Here is a 15,621-nt window from a genome sequence, read left to right on the forward strand (position 1 = left end):
AAACTTCATGCGTTTTTGTTACCTGCAGCAAAAAGACTTGATAGCAAAGAAAATTGGTAAATATTCTGGAGAATTCAAGGTACAGAGTAATGCTTCTTTCACTGCTTGATAAAAGACTTTCTCTGCCGGATGTATGCATCAAATCCTTTATCTGATCTGAGGTGAAAAGCCGAAAGCAGAACCTGCAACTTGTTGCAGTGCACCCGAGCTCCAGTGCTAGCTGGTGATGGGAGGAGAAGTTTGTTCTTTTTTCAGTTTACGTTTGCATGTATTATATTCTTCTGAAAGTTTGTCTTACGTGAATTATTTATTGGGGTGGATTATTTAAAGGATTTGCTGCTTCAAGAGTTTGAAACAAACATATAATGGAAACCATGATGTGTCCTACCTTTCAGCAGATTTTTCTGATATGGTGGCTGGAGTAAAATGTTGCAAGGCTGAAGGCGTAAAGGAATCTTGCTGGTTTTAGTCTATGTTGAGTGAATAAATTTGTTCTTAGTTTTATATTAGAAGTTTTGTGTAATAGGTACTTCTCTCCCCCCTCCCCATGCTGTGTGCGCTTGGAGGTACAATTTGAGATTCAGAGATTGCAGGACAAGCCTTTATTTTAGTCATAATTATGTTTTGAAAAGATAAAAGGATCGCCTTGACTCAACGTGGCTGCGTGTACTGGTGTCTTTGGTGGTATTACTTCCCTCAACCGTCACCTTCGAGGGCCCTTGGTTTTGCCCCTCTCTGAGCCAATTATGTTTCAATATGTAATTGTGTTTGGCCTTAGAGCAAGCCCAAAAATTAGCTCCCAAGGTAGTTTCGTCGTTCCGTATTGAAGAGAGTCACCCCATTGCTGGTAGCTCTTCCTACACCCTGTTTCAGCCATGGAGGCAGAGCTCTCCTAGTGTTAAAATTTGTGTGTGAACCCTCCACTCTTTTGATGTTTCATTTTTTCGTAGAATAAAATCCTTTAAGCAATCTGCTAATTATGTCTCCTCTTCTGAGGCAGTGAAAATAGAGTATGCTTTTTTCCAAGTAGTGTGTACTGGATTTCTTGCGTGGTGTTCCCTTCTGTCCTGCTTTCCCTCAGGTTCCTGGGAGGACCCCGGTCTCCCCCGAGGCAGCAGAGCTGGGGCCGCAGTGCGGGTGACTGCGTTGCACCCTGCCGCCGGGGTTGGACCCTTCCCTAAGCATGTGCTTGTGGGGGGAGGCAGTGACCACAGTTCTTCAGAAAACGTGGTCTCTGTGTGCTCTGCGTACTGTCCTCTCCTTATAAAGACCAAACTAAGATGGCCGGCAAAAATCAATAGCCTGTGTGTGTGCTCTCGGGGACACCATTTTCTAAAGAGTTCCAGTGACTCAAAGGACAAGTGATTTTTCTATATCGGAGTGACAGTGGCTGCTCTTCCTACCATCTTAGCATCATCAGGGGATTTCTTCTCATTCAGATGTAGGTATTTCCTCCAATATGCATCCCTAAATAATTCTTTCAATATTACTGGATCTCTCTTTTTTGAGGCCTAGGGCTGTCTTAACACTTGATCTTCCAGGGTCTTTCAGAGTATGAATTTGTTTCTTTTTCTCTGTGTGGTCCCACTGGGTTTCCGTTGCTTTCCGTTTCTCAGGTTTTTTGAAGATCTGAACAATATGTGGCCATTCTGTGACATGTTTTCATACCACACGAACAAAATTTCTAAATTAGCATTCACACCAAAGAAAATGGGCTTTGTCTTAGAATGTAGAAGGGAAGATCTCCTTCCTTTTTCTGAGTCTCAAAAATGTTTTGTTTTGTGGAGCGTGTCCATAAAGCAGGAGTCAAGATGCATGCAACGTATGCAGACACCCAGCATAAACCTGTTGTGTGAGAGAAAATGCTCACCTCTGTCGTTTCTAAGGAGGAGGGTTCCGGTGGCAGAGATGGCTTTCTTTGAGAGTCACTTCAACGATAAATATGATTGTTTGCTGACAGATAGGTTTTGTGCTCTCAGCCAACAGATTGGGACAGACACCGCTCTAAATGTGAATGAGTGGTCAGGTTGGCCACGTGGACATTCAGGGTTGCTATTTCTACTAGGTGACTATTTGTAGCTGTATTTTGCACCGTTAAATTGATTTAGGACTTTGGCTGTAGACCGTCTAAACTATACACAATCATTGCATCACATATGCATAAAATCATGTTTAGTAGTCTTTGGGACCTTGTAAATGAAAGAAAATGGAAAATGAAAGAAAAAAGAAAGGGAAAATGTATTTTGATGTAGTGAAAATGCTGCTGTTCTTGTACATGGACTCTACAAATTTACAAACCTGTAAGGTATTTTTAAATTGTTAATTCAGGAAGTTGTTCTCCAGAACGGGAGCTAAATTTATTACTATATTCCTTACTAATTCATTATTGAGTTTTAATCTAGAGAAGAAGTTGTTTTAGTTTGTGAGTTGTGGGGTTTTGTGTTTTGGCTGTGAGGACCAAACCTCAGCGGAGATGGGCTGTTTTAAGAGAGCCATTTTCCTCTCTTACCTCCCCTTCAGTGATGGGGAGGTCTGGTTTTGTGTACGTAGCTGCAAATAACCTGAGAGCCCTTGATGAATGAAGCTATGGGCATTGCAATTCAGAGAGGAAGTTAGCAAAGAAAAGGTGGTGTTTACTTTGTTTTCCTTTCCTAAAAGGAGCTTTGAATAAAATTGCAGTATCTATTACAGGCTTCTAAGGAGTTATGAGGTTTCCAAAGAAAAAAGTAATGAACACCTTGGATTTTCTTGTAACATCGTATTTAATGTTTGAAAACATTAGTACAGTATAGTAGAATTACTAAGGCTTTACATCATGCTTTGTGTTGGTATGGGCTAACTAGAACAAAATGCTATAACCTCAAAAAGTATCTGACCATGTTACATTCAGGAGGGACTATCTTAAGCTTTTTGATGCTGAGAGATTGCCCTTCTTTAGTCAGTGTTTACATCATTGTCTTCTAATGCATTTCTTTCCATCAGGGACTGTATAATTACTGCTTTGTAATTTATCTGTTCAGGTTTGGGCTTGATGATCTGAACTTCAATCTGTATTTGTAACACCTATTAAGCCTTTCATTTTCATGTACAGCATTGAGGGCAAATTTGAGGAAACAAGAAGTGATGAAAAGAGCAAGTTAGTACTATAATCGCCCGTATCCAAAATAGAATGATTCTGTCTCAGTTATCTGGAAGAGTCTTTAAATTGGAGGGTCATCATCTTACATTCATAGTAGCCTACTTTGTACTTGCTGTATTATTTATTTTTTAAAAAATAAAAAATTGAGTGGGTTCGTGTTAGCAAGTTGGATTTGTATGCAAAGCTGTCCTGTGCACCTCTTTTACTTCATATAAATGCAGGATAGCTAAATATAAATCATCTTTCTATCAAATGCTGAAGGAGGAGGGGGAACATAAGCTGTTGTATACTTGCTGAGGGACAGGAGCATGTATTGGGGTAGACAGTTTGGAGCATCTCATGCATATTAGGGATTTCTTTGTCAATATTCTGTTAGTGTTTGTGAAGGAGAGGCAAACCGGTGTAGCTTTCCTTTTCTGCATCAAAGGAACAGAAGGCAATGGGAAGTCCTACAGGGTTACTGTGCCTTCTCTCCATACCTTATAAATCTGTTCTTAGAATGATAGGGCTGCCTTAGGCTTAAGGTAGTCCTGGTTATTTTTTCTTATTGGGGTGTCCTACAAAATCAAGACAGCATCATTAGTAAAATCACAAAGTAGGTGGAAATATCTTTAAATGATCTCTAATTGAAAGCAAAGACTCTGTATTTAAAGCAAGCTGTCTTCAATTTAAATTTGTAGACAGAAATTGGAACCATAGATCTTGAGAAACCCCATTCATTTTATATAGCTTCTATTTGAGACTGACACAGCCGTTTTCCTATTCCATAGGGTATTTAAAATCCCAAGGCCATTTTAAATTTGCCTAGTAAGGCTTCATCTACTTCACTTTTCCATTGGAGTAAGAACATACATGAGATGGTTGATGGAAACCTTCGGATCATGTGTTTGACGCTTTTGGAAAACTCTGTCCAGTATGTCCCTGTAGTACATCTTTAATTTTAACTTCTTGCTCTAAAATGCTCTGGGTACAGGAAACTTGTTATCTGGTACTGGAATTTGAATGTACCTTTCGTGATAACAGATAGGCATGTTTAACACAGTCTAAATTACAAGAATTAATGCAGTGGTTGTTTTTAATATGGTTGTTGAGTTGATTTCTTTATGGAAGCCTCCGTATCAAATAGTGTTTGATGTGTGGGAAACTTTGACACTACTTTTTCCTGTATTTGAAAAACATAGTGATAAAGCAGTCTGGTTGTCGAAATGTCAGAATTTCACTTTGACATTTAAAGAAGAGTTTCCGTTTTCTGATTTGTTCTAGTATGGCTTTTTTTGATATTGAGCTTCTTAAAGAAGATACAAAAAGTCATTAATAGAGCTGTAAGGTTTCATTTCTGTATCACAAATGCAGTTGAAGATTTCAGGAATTTATAGCAGTGTCCTTTAAAGAGTACTATTGATGGAGATGTTGCTTCTGAAATACTGACTATCCCAAATGGATCTCGGCCTTTGAATGTTTGCTTGGACACTGGACGTGTAGGTGGAGGGGGAGAAGGGGTGGCAGGTTGCATTCTGAAAATGTGCAGAAATGTTTGGGGTTTCTTTCTATGTAACAGAAGAAACTTCAGTCTGCTGAATTCCTTTTTAATAAAGCAGCAAAGAGAAGTTGATTTAAAATTATAAAAGTAATAATGATAAATAACTTAAAGCTAAATGAATGTCTGATCTGGACATTCCAGCTGTCAAGAAGGTATGTGTTTATCTCTGTATTGGGTGAATTAATTACTTAATTTACACCATTTTCTGTTTTTTCTTAAGAATTTTCCTGAAAAGTTTATTACTCCTTTCTTAACACAATTTTTTTTGTTTTTAAAAAAGACACTGTACACTTTGCATGCTTATTAACTGTATGCACTAATATGCAATATAATTCAGAGCCTTAGTATTAGGAAATTAATAACTTATTTGGTAAGAAGAAAAGGATCCTTTTTTTAACTGCATATGTGTGAAGCCAGATGGAATTGCAATTTTGTTAAAATGCACAAGAAAAATCATGATTTTAAGTATCTTAAATAAAGATTGGCTAAAATGTTGAATAAATGTTACCTCTAAATAAAAATGGGTTTTGATAAACTTGCTTGTTTCTGCTGCTTCTAACTCAAAACACTTGATTACTAATTTGAGTGAGAATTTCTGGTTACCTTGTCTTTGAAGATTTTTAGAACTAGGAGAGCTGTTCTGTAAAATTTGGTTCTATATTTGGGGGAACTAAAACATATTTCCATCTCAACTGAAATTGATTTCTTAACTTTTTATATAAGTCACTAAACTTAACAGAAATTATTTAAAAAATGTTTTTTCTAGGGTCTCTTTCAAAGATGACTATTATTAACGAGCTTTTGCTCTAGGTATTTATACCACGAGTTCTCCTAGGTCATTTGTTTGACTTCCTTAAATTTATCAGCCTCAAACTTGTTTTGCTTGAATGTTTCAGCTGTTTAATGGAAGTTGTCTTAACAGATTATAGTAATGTTAAATTTTTCAACTCTGGAGTGCCTTGTTTCAATTTGAATTATAATGGGTTTATTTTTAAAGAAGAAAAACTATTATTTTAAAAAATCTCATTAAAATGAAAATATTTTCATAAAAAACGTACTGTATTTATGATCTTTCTGGTGGCTTCTATCATCTTTTTTTTTTAACCGTAAAGCTAGTAGTAGTGTTTAAAGCATTTTACTCTAGAAGGAGAGTACACAAATTGAGATGCATTAAAATTTGTATGAAAAATTTTACAAGTAACTGCTTTTTTTTTTTTTTTTTTTTTTTAATTCAGAGAAGGATGGGCAGTAATGTAAAGAAATTTCAGTTACTGGGTGATTTATAACACCAATGAAAGATCCTTCTTTAAATTATTTTTTCCCATAAATAAATTTTCAAATACTCACTCATGTTACGTTTAAAACCCATGCTTTGACAGCCTGCGTGAGAGTTGTGGCAAAGGATAAGATTTAAGGCAGAGGCTGAAGGAACTGTCTCCCAGAATTTTCTCCTTTTTTCCTTTGCTTTTCAATACCTTTGTTTTTATGTATTAGTCAGTTTGATACCGAATAGCTGCAAACTCAGGTGTTGAAGTTGAGCATCGTGCTGAAAGGCATTGCCATCCAGTTGCAAACTGGGAAGTTGGGCAAGGGTGTTACCCCATGCAAGGAGGGAGGTGCTCAGCCCCGCAAACCCGACCCCAGCACCATGGTCGGGGGCCGAGGGGCACCGCGGTGCTCCTGCTGACCCATCAAAATCAGCCCGGCGTTGCCTTCACCTCGCCAAAGTCATGCCAGTTAGTCAGCTTTTGACAGAACTGCATCACGTGTTGATTTTTTGGGGGTACTCACCTGATTGCAGAGCAAGTGTCTTTGGGGAAGGCATGGCCAGTTTGGGGGCTGGTGGGAAGGCAGGGATCTTCACTAGCCCTGCCTGCCTTTCCCAGTGGGCAGAGCATCATGTTTCTGTTTCTGGAGGATTCAAAAAATAAAAATATCCACAAAATTTAGTTCAGAGAGATAAAAATGAAATACACCATTTTTTACCCACCTTTGTTTTTGACTGTACATAAGCATGCTTTTAATTCAGCTCTGGTATCAGTTCCTGTGTTTTGACAAGGTGGTACAGCATAATTTAGTTTTTTAATGAAGAAAAAGCTTGTTGTATTTGTAAACAGACTATGAAAGACTATGAAACAGTAGCTGGCAGTATTTGATGTACTATTAATTCAAAATATCTATTTGATGACCCTTATCATACTTGAGTTATTTTTTTACTAATTTACAGCTTTGTAATAATATATAATAACTGATGGGAAACTAATTTCAAACATAAAAGGTTGAATACATGATACAAAAATAAGTTCTGACTTGTTATGAAAAAGAATCTATTAAGATATGTAAATATAGCAATAAAAGAAAATATATAAAAAGTTGATTTTCAAATTGCCATGGGGAGAAGGAAGGTAACAGCATTACTCAGCAGGATTTGTTGCTCTATTTCCAGCTGTGTATTTAGACTTAAAACTAGCTACTCCAAAAGTGATGCAGGATATTTGGAGGACACCATTTAGCAGAAATCTAGAAATTCCCCTTAAAGAGGGAGTTGTTTCCAAGAACTCGGTTGTATTGAGCCACTTTTGTGGTTGGTTTTGCAGTGGTTTTCATACTTTAAAGGTCACTTACTTTGGGGGGGGGGGGGGGGTGTCCTTCCTTAATTGCTCTTGATATTTTAATAAGAAGTTGTTGGAGGCTTCTTAAGCAGTTGTATCTGGAATGTTTAGTGGCATTGTCTCTTCCATTGAGTTCTGGATTGAGGAATTCTGTTTTGGAAATTATTTAGTGTTGCCTTTATGATTTCTCAAAGCAATACAGTTTTCTTGTAGTGCACCTTTTTTCTGAAAGGCCTTTTTTTTGGTCCTGTGAATTTGATTTGATGTGCAGATAAGCTACTGAAAATATTTTTGCTCATGATTTATGTATTAAAATCAGAGAAGGTTTTAGAAAAGATAGGTTGGGAGAACTCAGATGACACTAGTTTCACTTGCCAACTATTTTTCAGAAATTGGCTTTGGGTATTGACTGACCTTTTTTTATATGCAGAAGATGGGAGAACAGAAAAGTCAGTAATTTGAGGTATCAAATAAACTTAAAATTCCTTTGGAAAAGAAACGCAACTGTATTTAGTCTGTTTAAAGTTAAGCTACGTACGAGATGTAATAAATTTAGGGAGCAGTCTTGGGAGTGTTTAGTGCATGTTATTCTTAAACAGAACTTAATAAGTGTGAGTATAGATAAGCCTGTGGAGGTGCATTATACAGCCATGTCAGTGAGTCTGTTCTTTCACCTCTGGGGATGAGCAAAAGCAGTTAAAATACAAAATGTGGTCACTCATCACTTTCAGACAAGGACACCAGCTTGCAGGAGCATGGAAAGACTCATCAAATAAGTCTTCCTAAAATTAGGAAAAGATACGCGTTTTATAAATGGGCTTTTTCTAGTAAAGACAGTGTGCAATATAAACCACAATTAGCAAATGGAATATGAATTTCTACTAGTGGCAAAAAATCCCTTTTTGTACAAGTGTTATGTATGTATTTGATAAAGCATGTATTAGGGTAACGTTTTAAAGATAATTGAACTTGTTTATCCTAAGCACCAATTTTCATAAAGATTGTAGCTACGCAGCCTTGTTTTAGTGCCTTCACTGGAGGCAGAAGAAGGAGAGAGAAGCCCTTCTTTCGGTTTTGGCAGAAGGCTGGGCAGTTGGGGCATCTCTGCTCTCTGACAAGTGGCCAAGCTTTGGGCCAGGAGGGTGACCAGCATGGCAGAAGACATAGGTAAGGGTTGGGGAACTGGCACTATCCCAGCGTCGGGCTAAAGGGGAGTCATCAGAAGAAATTCCACCACTTTGAGGTTTGGGGTTGGGGGGAGCTCAAGACATTTCCTGGGGGAGCTTAAGGAGCACGAGGTGGGAAGGCTGGAAGTGCTGCAGGGAGCGGGCATTGGAGGTGCGAGCTGGAGGGCCTACGGGTACGATGGGAAGGCCGTCACAGGGACAAGCTGGTAACGAAAGGGTGCAAAGCTGGGGTTTGCACAATGGGGACTTAAGAGACAGGAAGCAAATTCATAGGAAACTGGTCTTCCTTTGGTCTGCTGCTACAAAACAAGCTATTCTTTAGAGCCGCAACTGAGCGAGGAAAGGAAGAGGGCACAAAGTAATGTGGGAGGCACGTTTCTGAGTCTTCCTAGGACTAACCTCAGGGCCAGAAGATTTCTTTCACTGCAGAGAGAAGAAGGATTTGCAGTGGATCCCTTCTCTGGAAATAATGCTAACCATTTTTTTTTATCTCTGCAATATATCCACCTAAAAATTAAACCTACTCACATCACTTGGCAACTTGTTTGTAAGAATGAAAATGAACTAGTTTAGTGTGGGTCAGCTGTAGATTGTGAACAGTGTTATTTCCTAAGAGACGCCATAACATAAAACAGGCTTTCTGCTACTTTGCAATGCTTTTGCTCCCACTCTTTTCCCCTCACTTGAAAGCTAATCCATTGTTTTAGGTTTCTCCTTGCAACAACTAGTTATATTTCAAAGGCTTACGGCTTCAGGTGAACTGTAGCCAATGAGTCAGAATGGGAAAATACAGTTATATTTCACTAGGAGATAAGTTTTCATTAAAACAAAGACAACAAAAATGCCAAAATTATTACTGCAATCACAAGCATGTTTGACTCTTCCAAATGTGACTCCCAAAGTGCTTGAATGTTTTGTTTTCCATGAAATTCCGTACATGGGTTTCATTCCATTTGGATATAAGAATAGGGATAACTTTACAAATAGTAGTAAGTGAACATTTCTGTTAGTAGTGAGTAATGGCAATGTTTACTCTTCCAGAAATGACTTATGTAGATTGTACTTTTTTTTTAATGGAGTTGTGATTTTTGTCATAGATGCATATGAAGTTTATAATCGTCCTAACTTTATTCTTGCTTAGCTATGACCAGCCATCCTACTAAATTATATTCTTAGACTTGTTTCCTAAGGAAGTGAAGCTTACACTAGTCATGCTGTCACAGTCAGCTGTCATCGTCCGTCCATCTGTCCACCCTTGATAACTCAGCCAATTTTAAGCAAACTTGACAGACTGGCAGAGATAAACGAACTAGTTTTCTCCAACTCGGTGCCTGGGAGGGTCATTGTTGGTGTCCCTCACTGGAGGAGAAGCCGGAGCAATCCCACTCTTTGCTCAGTCCGGGCAGGGCTGAAAGCCAGTGGGGCGCCGGGCACCGTGCTTGGCTGGCCAGCCCAACGAAGGTAGGGAGGGCAACACCAGGGGAGATGGAGTATACTTTGAGGGCTGTTTGGAGATTGCAGTGGGGAGCTGGAGGTAGGAGAAGGACCTGGGGATGCAAAGGCAGTCATATGGTAAGGGACCTTATTGTGGATCCTGCAGGAGATGGGGGAGGCAGAGGAGGAGTAGTGCGGCAGGAGGTGTAGGGAGAAAAACAGGAACAGATTTCCTTCGTTCTGCTCATGGAACAACTTGTTTCCTCTTCTGTCGTAGACGCAGTTATGAGTGTTGTAACCTCACAGAAAAAATGAGTGTTAGATAATGTTGTGCATGCCCTTCGCTGTGCTTGGCTGCAGATGGGTCTCTGCATAGTTAGTTACTTTGGTCAAACCAGCTGGAAACACAAGCCTTGGTGCACATCGCTGCTATTGCAAAAGGCTAATCGTTACTGTGCCATCAGCCTTAAAAAGTTTGGTTACATTAGATGTTAAGCTTAAACTGAAGAGCTCCGACTGCCTTTATTGATACAGAAAAAAAGTGAGGTTTCTGATTTTTTTTTTCCCTATGTTGTTACGGTTTGTGTTGGATGGGGAGGATAGAAAGGAACATTTAAAACGTCAGACACAGCATTGGAAGGTTTGTGGAAAAAGGTGCAATTTATGAAACTCCAAGTGAAAGAAAGTGCTTGGATGATAACCTTTTGATAAATGTTTAGACACTTTATCAGACTTCAGAAATTTTTTTGAGAAATTTGTTTCTTTCACCTGTTTGTCAACAATTTTTTCGCTAGATACTTCAGTTTATTCTCTTATCGCACTATATCCCCATATCTCACAGTTATCTCTGTGCTCTGATTTTCAACTAGTTTTCTCCTGGCCAGCTACTTCTTCATCTGCTGGTTTTTTTATTTTATTAGTTGTTCTGCCGTAATTCCAAGAAGTGGTGCTGCATATCTCTATTACAAAGCACATCAAAACCTAAGCTTTTAATCTGGAAGATTCAATCTCAGTGTAGGGCTTTGTGTAGAGTGAATCTATTGAAATACAGTTGCTTGTTTTCCATGAAGTTATAACGAGTAATTTTCCCCTTTTCCTAACAGAATGACCCTTAAGTTGTGTTTGTTTATATCACCCTAATTTAATGCTCCTTAGTTCTGATACATCCTTGTCTTTTGGTTGAAAATGATCTCTAAGCTGATGAAAATTTCCAGTCTTGGCAGAGATCAGAGCCTGGCCAGCTTCCGATTAGTGCTTGCTTGGACACTCTTTTCCTGCGATTGTCTCCCCTAGGACAATAAGCTGCTCTCTCTCATTTTGCCTGAAAGTGCAGCCACTGGCTCTCGGCTGAAATGATGTAGTTAGAATGACATTAGGATGTAAGCAGACTCCAGCAGGAAGCAAGGAGCTGCTGGGGAAGGTCGGGAAACACTTTAGGATCGTCGGAATTTTCTGCCGTCTTCTGAGACCTTAAGACTGTATTAATTAATGTATTTAACCCTTCTAGTTAGCAATCCCTGCATGGTCGCATGTGTGCTGTTTGTCTGTGCTGTACAGCTAACCCTGTGAAATAAACCACGTAGTTTTGCACTGAACAAACAGCTTTGCTGAAGATTTTTACTGTATATGCATGTACATACATAGATATATACGTATTAAAAAAATGAACATGCTTTTCAGCAGTGGAATGGCCAGATTAAATAGTCCTGAATTATTAAAAATGAAATATCAGATTATTCTATCAGATTATTTGAAGAAACAAAAGCGAAGTCCAATTTTTTTTTTTTCCATTCGATCTGCCATAATCAGCGTGTACTCATTGTGTCTCAAGTGAATCAAGTGAATCCAGCAAGGCTCTAGGAGCATGGAGAAAAGTACAAAAGCTCCTATTTCTGTGTTGGTTTTTGCTTTCTGTAGCCTGCATGACATTTTGGGTGTTGCTTGGTTTGTGCTATGCTGAGACTTCATCTTCTGTTTTCTCTTCAGAACTTTTGTAAGTGGATTTCACAAGAGTGGGCTACTTGTTCACTTTATCTTTCTGTTTAGATATAAGCTTAAGCAGTCCTTGCTACAAAAGTTTGAAAAGTACACCAAGTGTGTTGTGCAGTTTTTCTTCTATATTTAAACAGACGTTAATATGGTTCCTCTAAGGAAAAAAAAAGTTATGTATTTAATGTTATTGTTGTTTCTTCTGTACATTGTATTTCATGCTATAATTAAAGCCACAACAGTACATCAGAATTTACAGATTATCAGGGAATGTCACCGTCCGGTTTACGCTTTTATAGTATGTGACAAAATGTAGACGAAAGGTGTGGATTTCAAAAAGGGGCTTGCAGTTGGAAGGAGTTGCAGCTGTAGCTGCCTGAGGACTGACTGAAGAATGAAGAGAGCAAAATGTAATCTGCAGAGAAACTTAAGCTTTTATTGCTGTGCTAGTTTATTTTTGTAGATTTTCTTTCATGTTTTGCTTGAGCCAAATTAAAGTCATCACTAAAATGAAAAGGCATGATCATTTGGCTGTATTTTTAAGAGACATAACAGCAAGCTGTGCAACCGTTCCAGTGATTAAGCTGTTCTTGTAGTGAAGAAACCGCTGTTTTTAAGTGTGTTAAAACTCTGGTACTTCTGGGAAGGGAAGGGAGCCATTATAATGCAAATTGCTCCTTACTTAATGGTGCATCAGCTGGATATTAAAGCTAATCTCTTAAAGGTGTTGCTGTTTCCTGACTATGTAGTGTTACAGAAGAGATCTCCAGCGTTTGCAGTCTGGGGACAAGCATTCCGAGTGACCACTTTACGTTTTTCTCTTTAACAGGTTTGGGAAAAACCAAGAGAAAGACGAGCGCGCGAGACGCCTCACCCACTCCTAGCACGGACGCGGAATACCCGTCCAACGGCAGCAGCGCCGACCGGATTTACGATCTTAACATTCCAGCCTACGTGAAATTTGCCTATGTCGCGGAGAGGGAGGATGAACTCTCCCTCGTTAAAGGATCCCGAGTGATTGTCATGGAGAAGTGCAGCGACGGCTGGTGGAGAGGTAGCTACAATGGACAGATTGGCTGGTTTCCTTCGAACTATGTGGTAGAGGAGGTTGAGGAGGCAACTGCAGATTCACCCAGCTTTCTCAGCTTAAGGAAAGGCGCTTCCATGAGTAACGGCCAAGGCACCAAAGTACTCCACGTTGTTCAGACACTGTATCCATTCAGCTCCGTCACAGAAGAAGAGCTCAATTTTGAAAAAGGGGAAACGATGGAAGTCATTGAAAAGCCAGAAAACGACCCAGAATGGTGGAAATGTAAAAATTCCAGAGGGCAAATTGGTCTTGTTCCTAAAAACTATGTAGTAATCATTAGCGATGGTCCTACCATTAACACTTCCCATCCGCCTCAGATAAGCTACACGGGACCATCTTCTACAGGACGGTTTGCTGGAAGAGAGTGGTATTACGGGAATGTTACCCGACACCAAGCAGAATGTGCCCTGAACGAAAGGGGAGTGGAAGGAGACTTCCTTGTTAGAGATAGTGAATCTTCGGTAAGTGGTACTCAGCCCTGCAGGCTTTGTAATAACCCGATGCTTGGGTTAGCAAGCGTGACAGTTAATAGCTTCCCTATCTGTAGTGAAGGGCTTTTCACCCTTAAAGAAGCAAGCCATGCTTCAGCGTTACCAACCACTACGCTTACTGCTTGTGAGAACCTGTTACTGAAATGCAGTGACATTTACACTGAAATTTAACAGCTGTGGTCTGTATTATCCAGGGTTTTTTTAATTAGTGGACAAGCAAGTAAATATTTCAGGCTTCAATTTGACTTTTCACGTGTTCCTGATATGCAATCCTCCTCAAATTTACAGTGCTGCAAGATAAAATAATTCTTGTGAATTGCAAATTTGGTCATTAATTTGATTTTAAAGCTAATTTCAAATGGGATCTTTGCATTGGTCAGTTTTGTTCTGCTTTTAATTGAATAATAACATAGGTACTTTAAACTATTGGTTAAAATCCCGTTTTAATGTATTTCTGCTCTACTTAGATTATTTAGGTTGTAACAAGGTAAAGTTATTATTGTATCTAATTGTTAAGATTATAATACACAACAGAGATGGTCAAGTCAGCAGCTCATATGCTTTGTAAATTGAGCCTTTATGACTTCAGAGAGATATGAGTAATGCTGATTAGGGATCACTGTAATTCTGAAAGTTCAAATTTAAAATTACACTGAAAGGGCTTTCATGTATGCTGAGGCCAGAGAATTCATAGTTAAAGCACTCAAAATTTAATTATCTCTTGACTGTGATTTTGAAAAGATGACAGATTTTAATAATTCCCTAATACATTTTTCAAAAGCTACCAAAAAAAAAAAAATCAAATCTGAATTTGTGATTAGGGCTTTTCTGCATTTATTGTTTCAATTGTAGGGCCATTCCATGAAGACAAATTGTTGTTTAGTAGATGTCTCCATCTAAGTATTTTGTTGCTTCATGTATAAAAATTCAAAATTAATATAGTTATATTAGCTCAGTCTTCTAATTTGAGCATATGGTACTACTTAAATAAGTATACCTTATACATCTCTCTCTATGCCATATTTGTATCAGGTTTCACTGTGCCTGTATTGTAGGCTATCCTGGTTTACAATGTAGATTGCGAATAAAAACTTAAGCAGTGTCAACTGCATATAGTTTGAGCCGTAATATGGATTTTAAAAGATTTCTTGACACTAACTAATGTCTTCAGAAGGCTGTCTTGATTGCATGTATCACTTCTGGTTAGAACTTGTGGTATTCTTTATCATAATTGTCTATAAATTGGGGGAAAACTGTTCCCATATACTATTCCTCGTGTAAATGATTTCAGTAACTAGTCAGTAGTAGGTGTTGGCATGACTGCATGCTGGAAAACAAAGAAAGTGCTTTAAGTAAGGGGGAGAATTAAGCTTGCGGTCAAATCTGGAAGTAAAGATCCTTTTAGCTCCCAATACTTTTTGGAAGCATGTTTCATGTTTCATTTGCTGATTCTGTTCCTCCTAAGTTACAATTCCAGCTACTCAGAAGAGGTTCCAGCATGAAGTCAAAATCTAAGGTAGTATTGAGGCAGATTCATTAGGTAGTGCATACTAACCGATAGTCTTTAGTGGTCAAGCAATTAAATATTTCAGGCTTCAATTTGACTTTTGATGTGTTCCTCATATGCAATACTAAAATTTGGGATTGGCTGGCATGTTGGTTCTTGGCGAGGGAGATGAACAGAGGCTTCTAGTGACAGCAGAACAGCTGAAAGACGACGAAATTCTGTAGGATTTTCTAAATCCAAATAAAACTTTGCATTCTATTTTTTGGAAAACATTAGTAGTTTATTATTATTATTGAAGTTAGGACTCTTGCTATTCCCTGAAATTTTTACATCATATGTAACATTATTGACAAAATACAATTCTGTAATAGTCCCGAACATTTTTTTTTTCTTGATACAGTATTGTCTGATTAAATTTCAGGCATCTTTCCTTCATGAATTTGCTCTGCAGAAGACATGATAGCTGTCAAACTACCTTTTCTTTGAAGCTTTTTGTCATTAAGTTCCTATTTCTGCTCTTGGTTAACTGTAATCACTAGATGAAGGCAAATGCAAATAAACCAGAGGAGAACAGGAAGAAAAATAGAAATTTAGAAAACATGACTGACTTACAGAGGCTGAGAGGAATCAAG

The 15,621-nt window shown here is 38.5% G+C and overlaps 1 protein-coding gene across 3 annotated transcripts in view; it reads left to right on the forward strand.

The window, feature by feature from the left end:
• NCK2 (NCK adaptor protein 2) overlaps window positions 1-15,621 on the forward strand; it is an 87,598-nt gene that overhangs the window by 62,939 nt on the left and 9,038 nt on the right. For all 3 annotated transcript variants that reach the window (XM_075136185.1, XM_075136176.1, XM_075136194.1), the window contains exon 4: window positions 12,731-13,452. In XM_075136185.1, coding sequence (XP_074992286.1) covers window positions 12,731-13,452 — 722 coding nt within the window. The remainder of the gene's footprint in view (window positions 1-12,730; window positions 13,453-15,621) is intronic.

Source organism: Calonectris borealis, chromosome 1, assembly GCF_964195595.1.
Source record: "Calonectris borealis chromosome 1, bCalBor7.hap1.2, whole genome shotgun sequence".
NCBI lineage: Eukaryota > Metazoa > Chordata > Aves > Procellariiformes > Procellariidae > Calonectris > Calonectris borealis.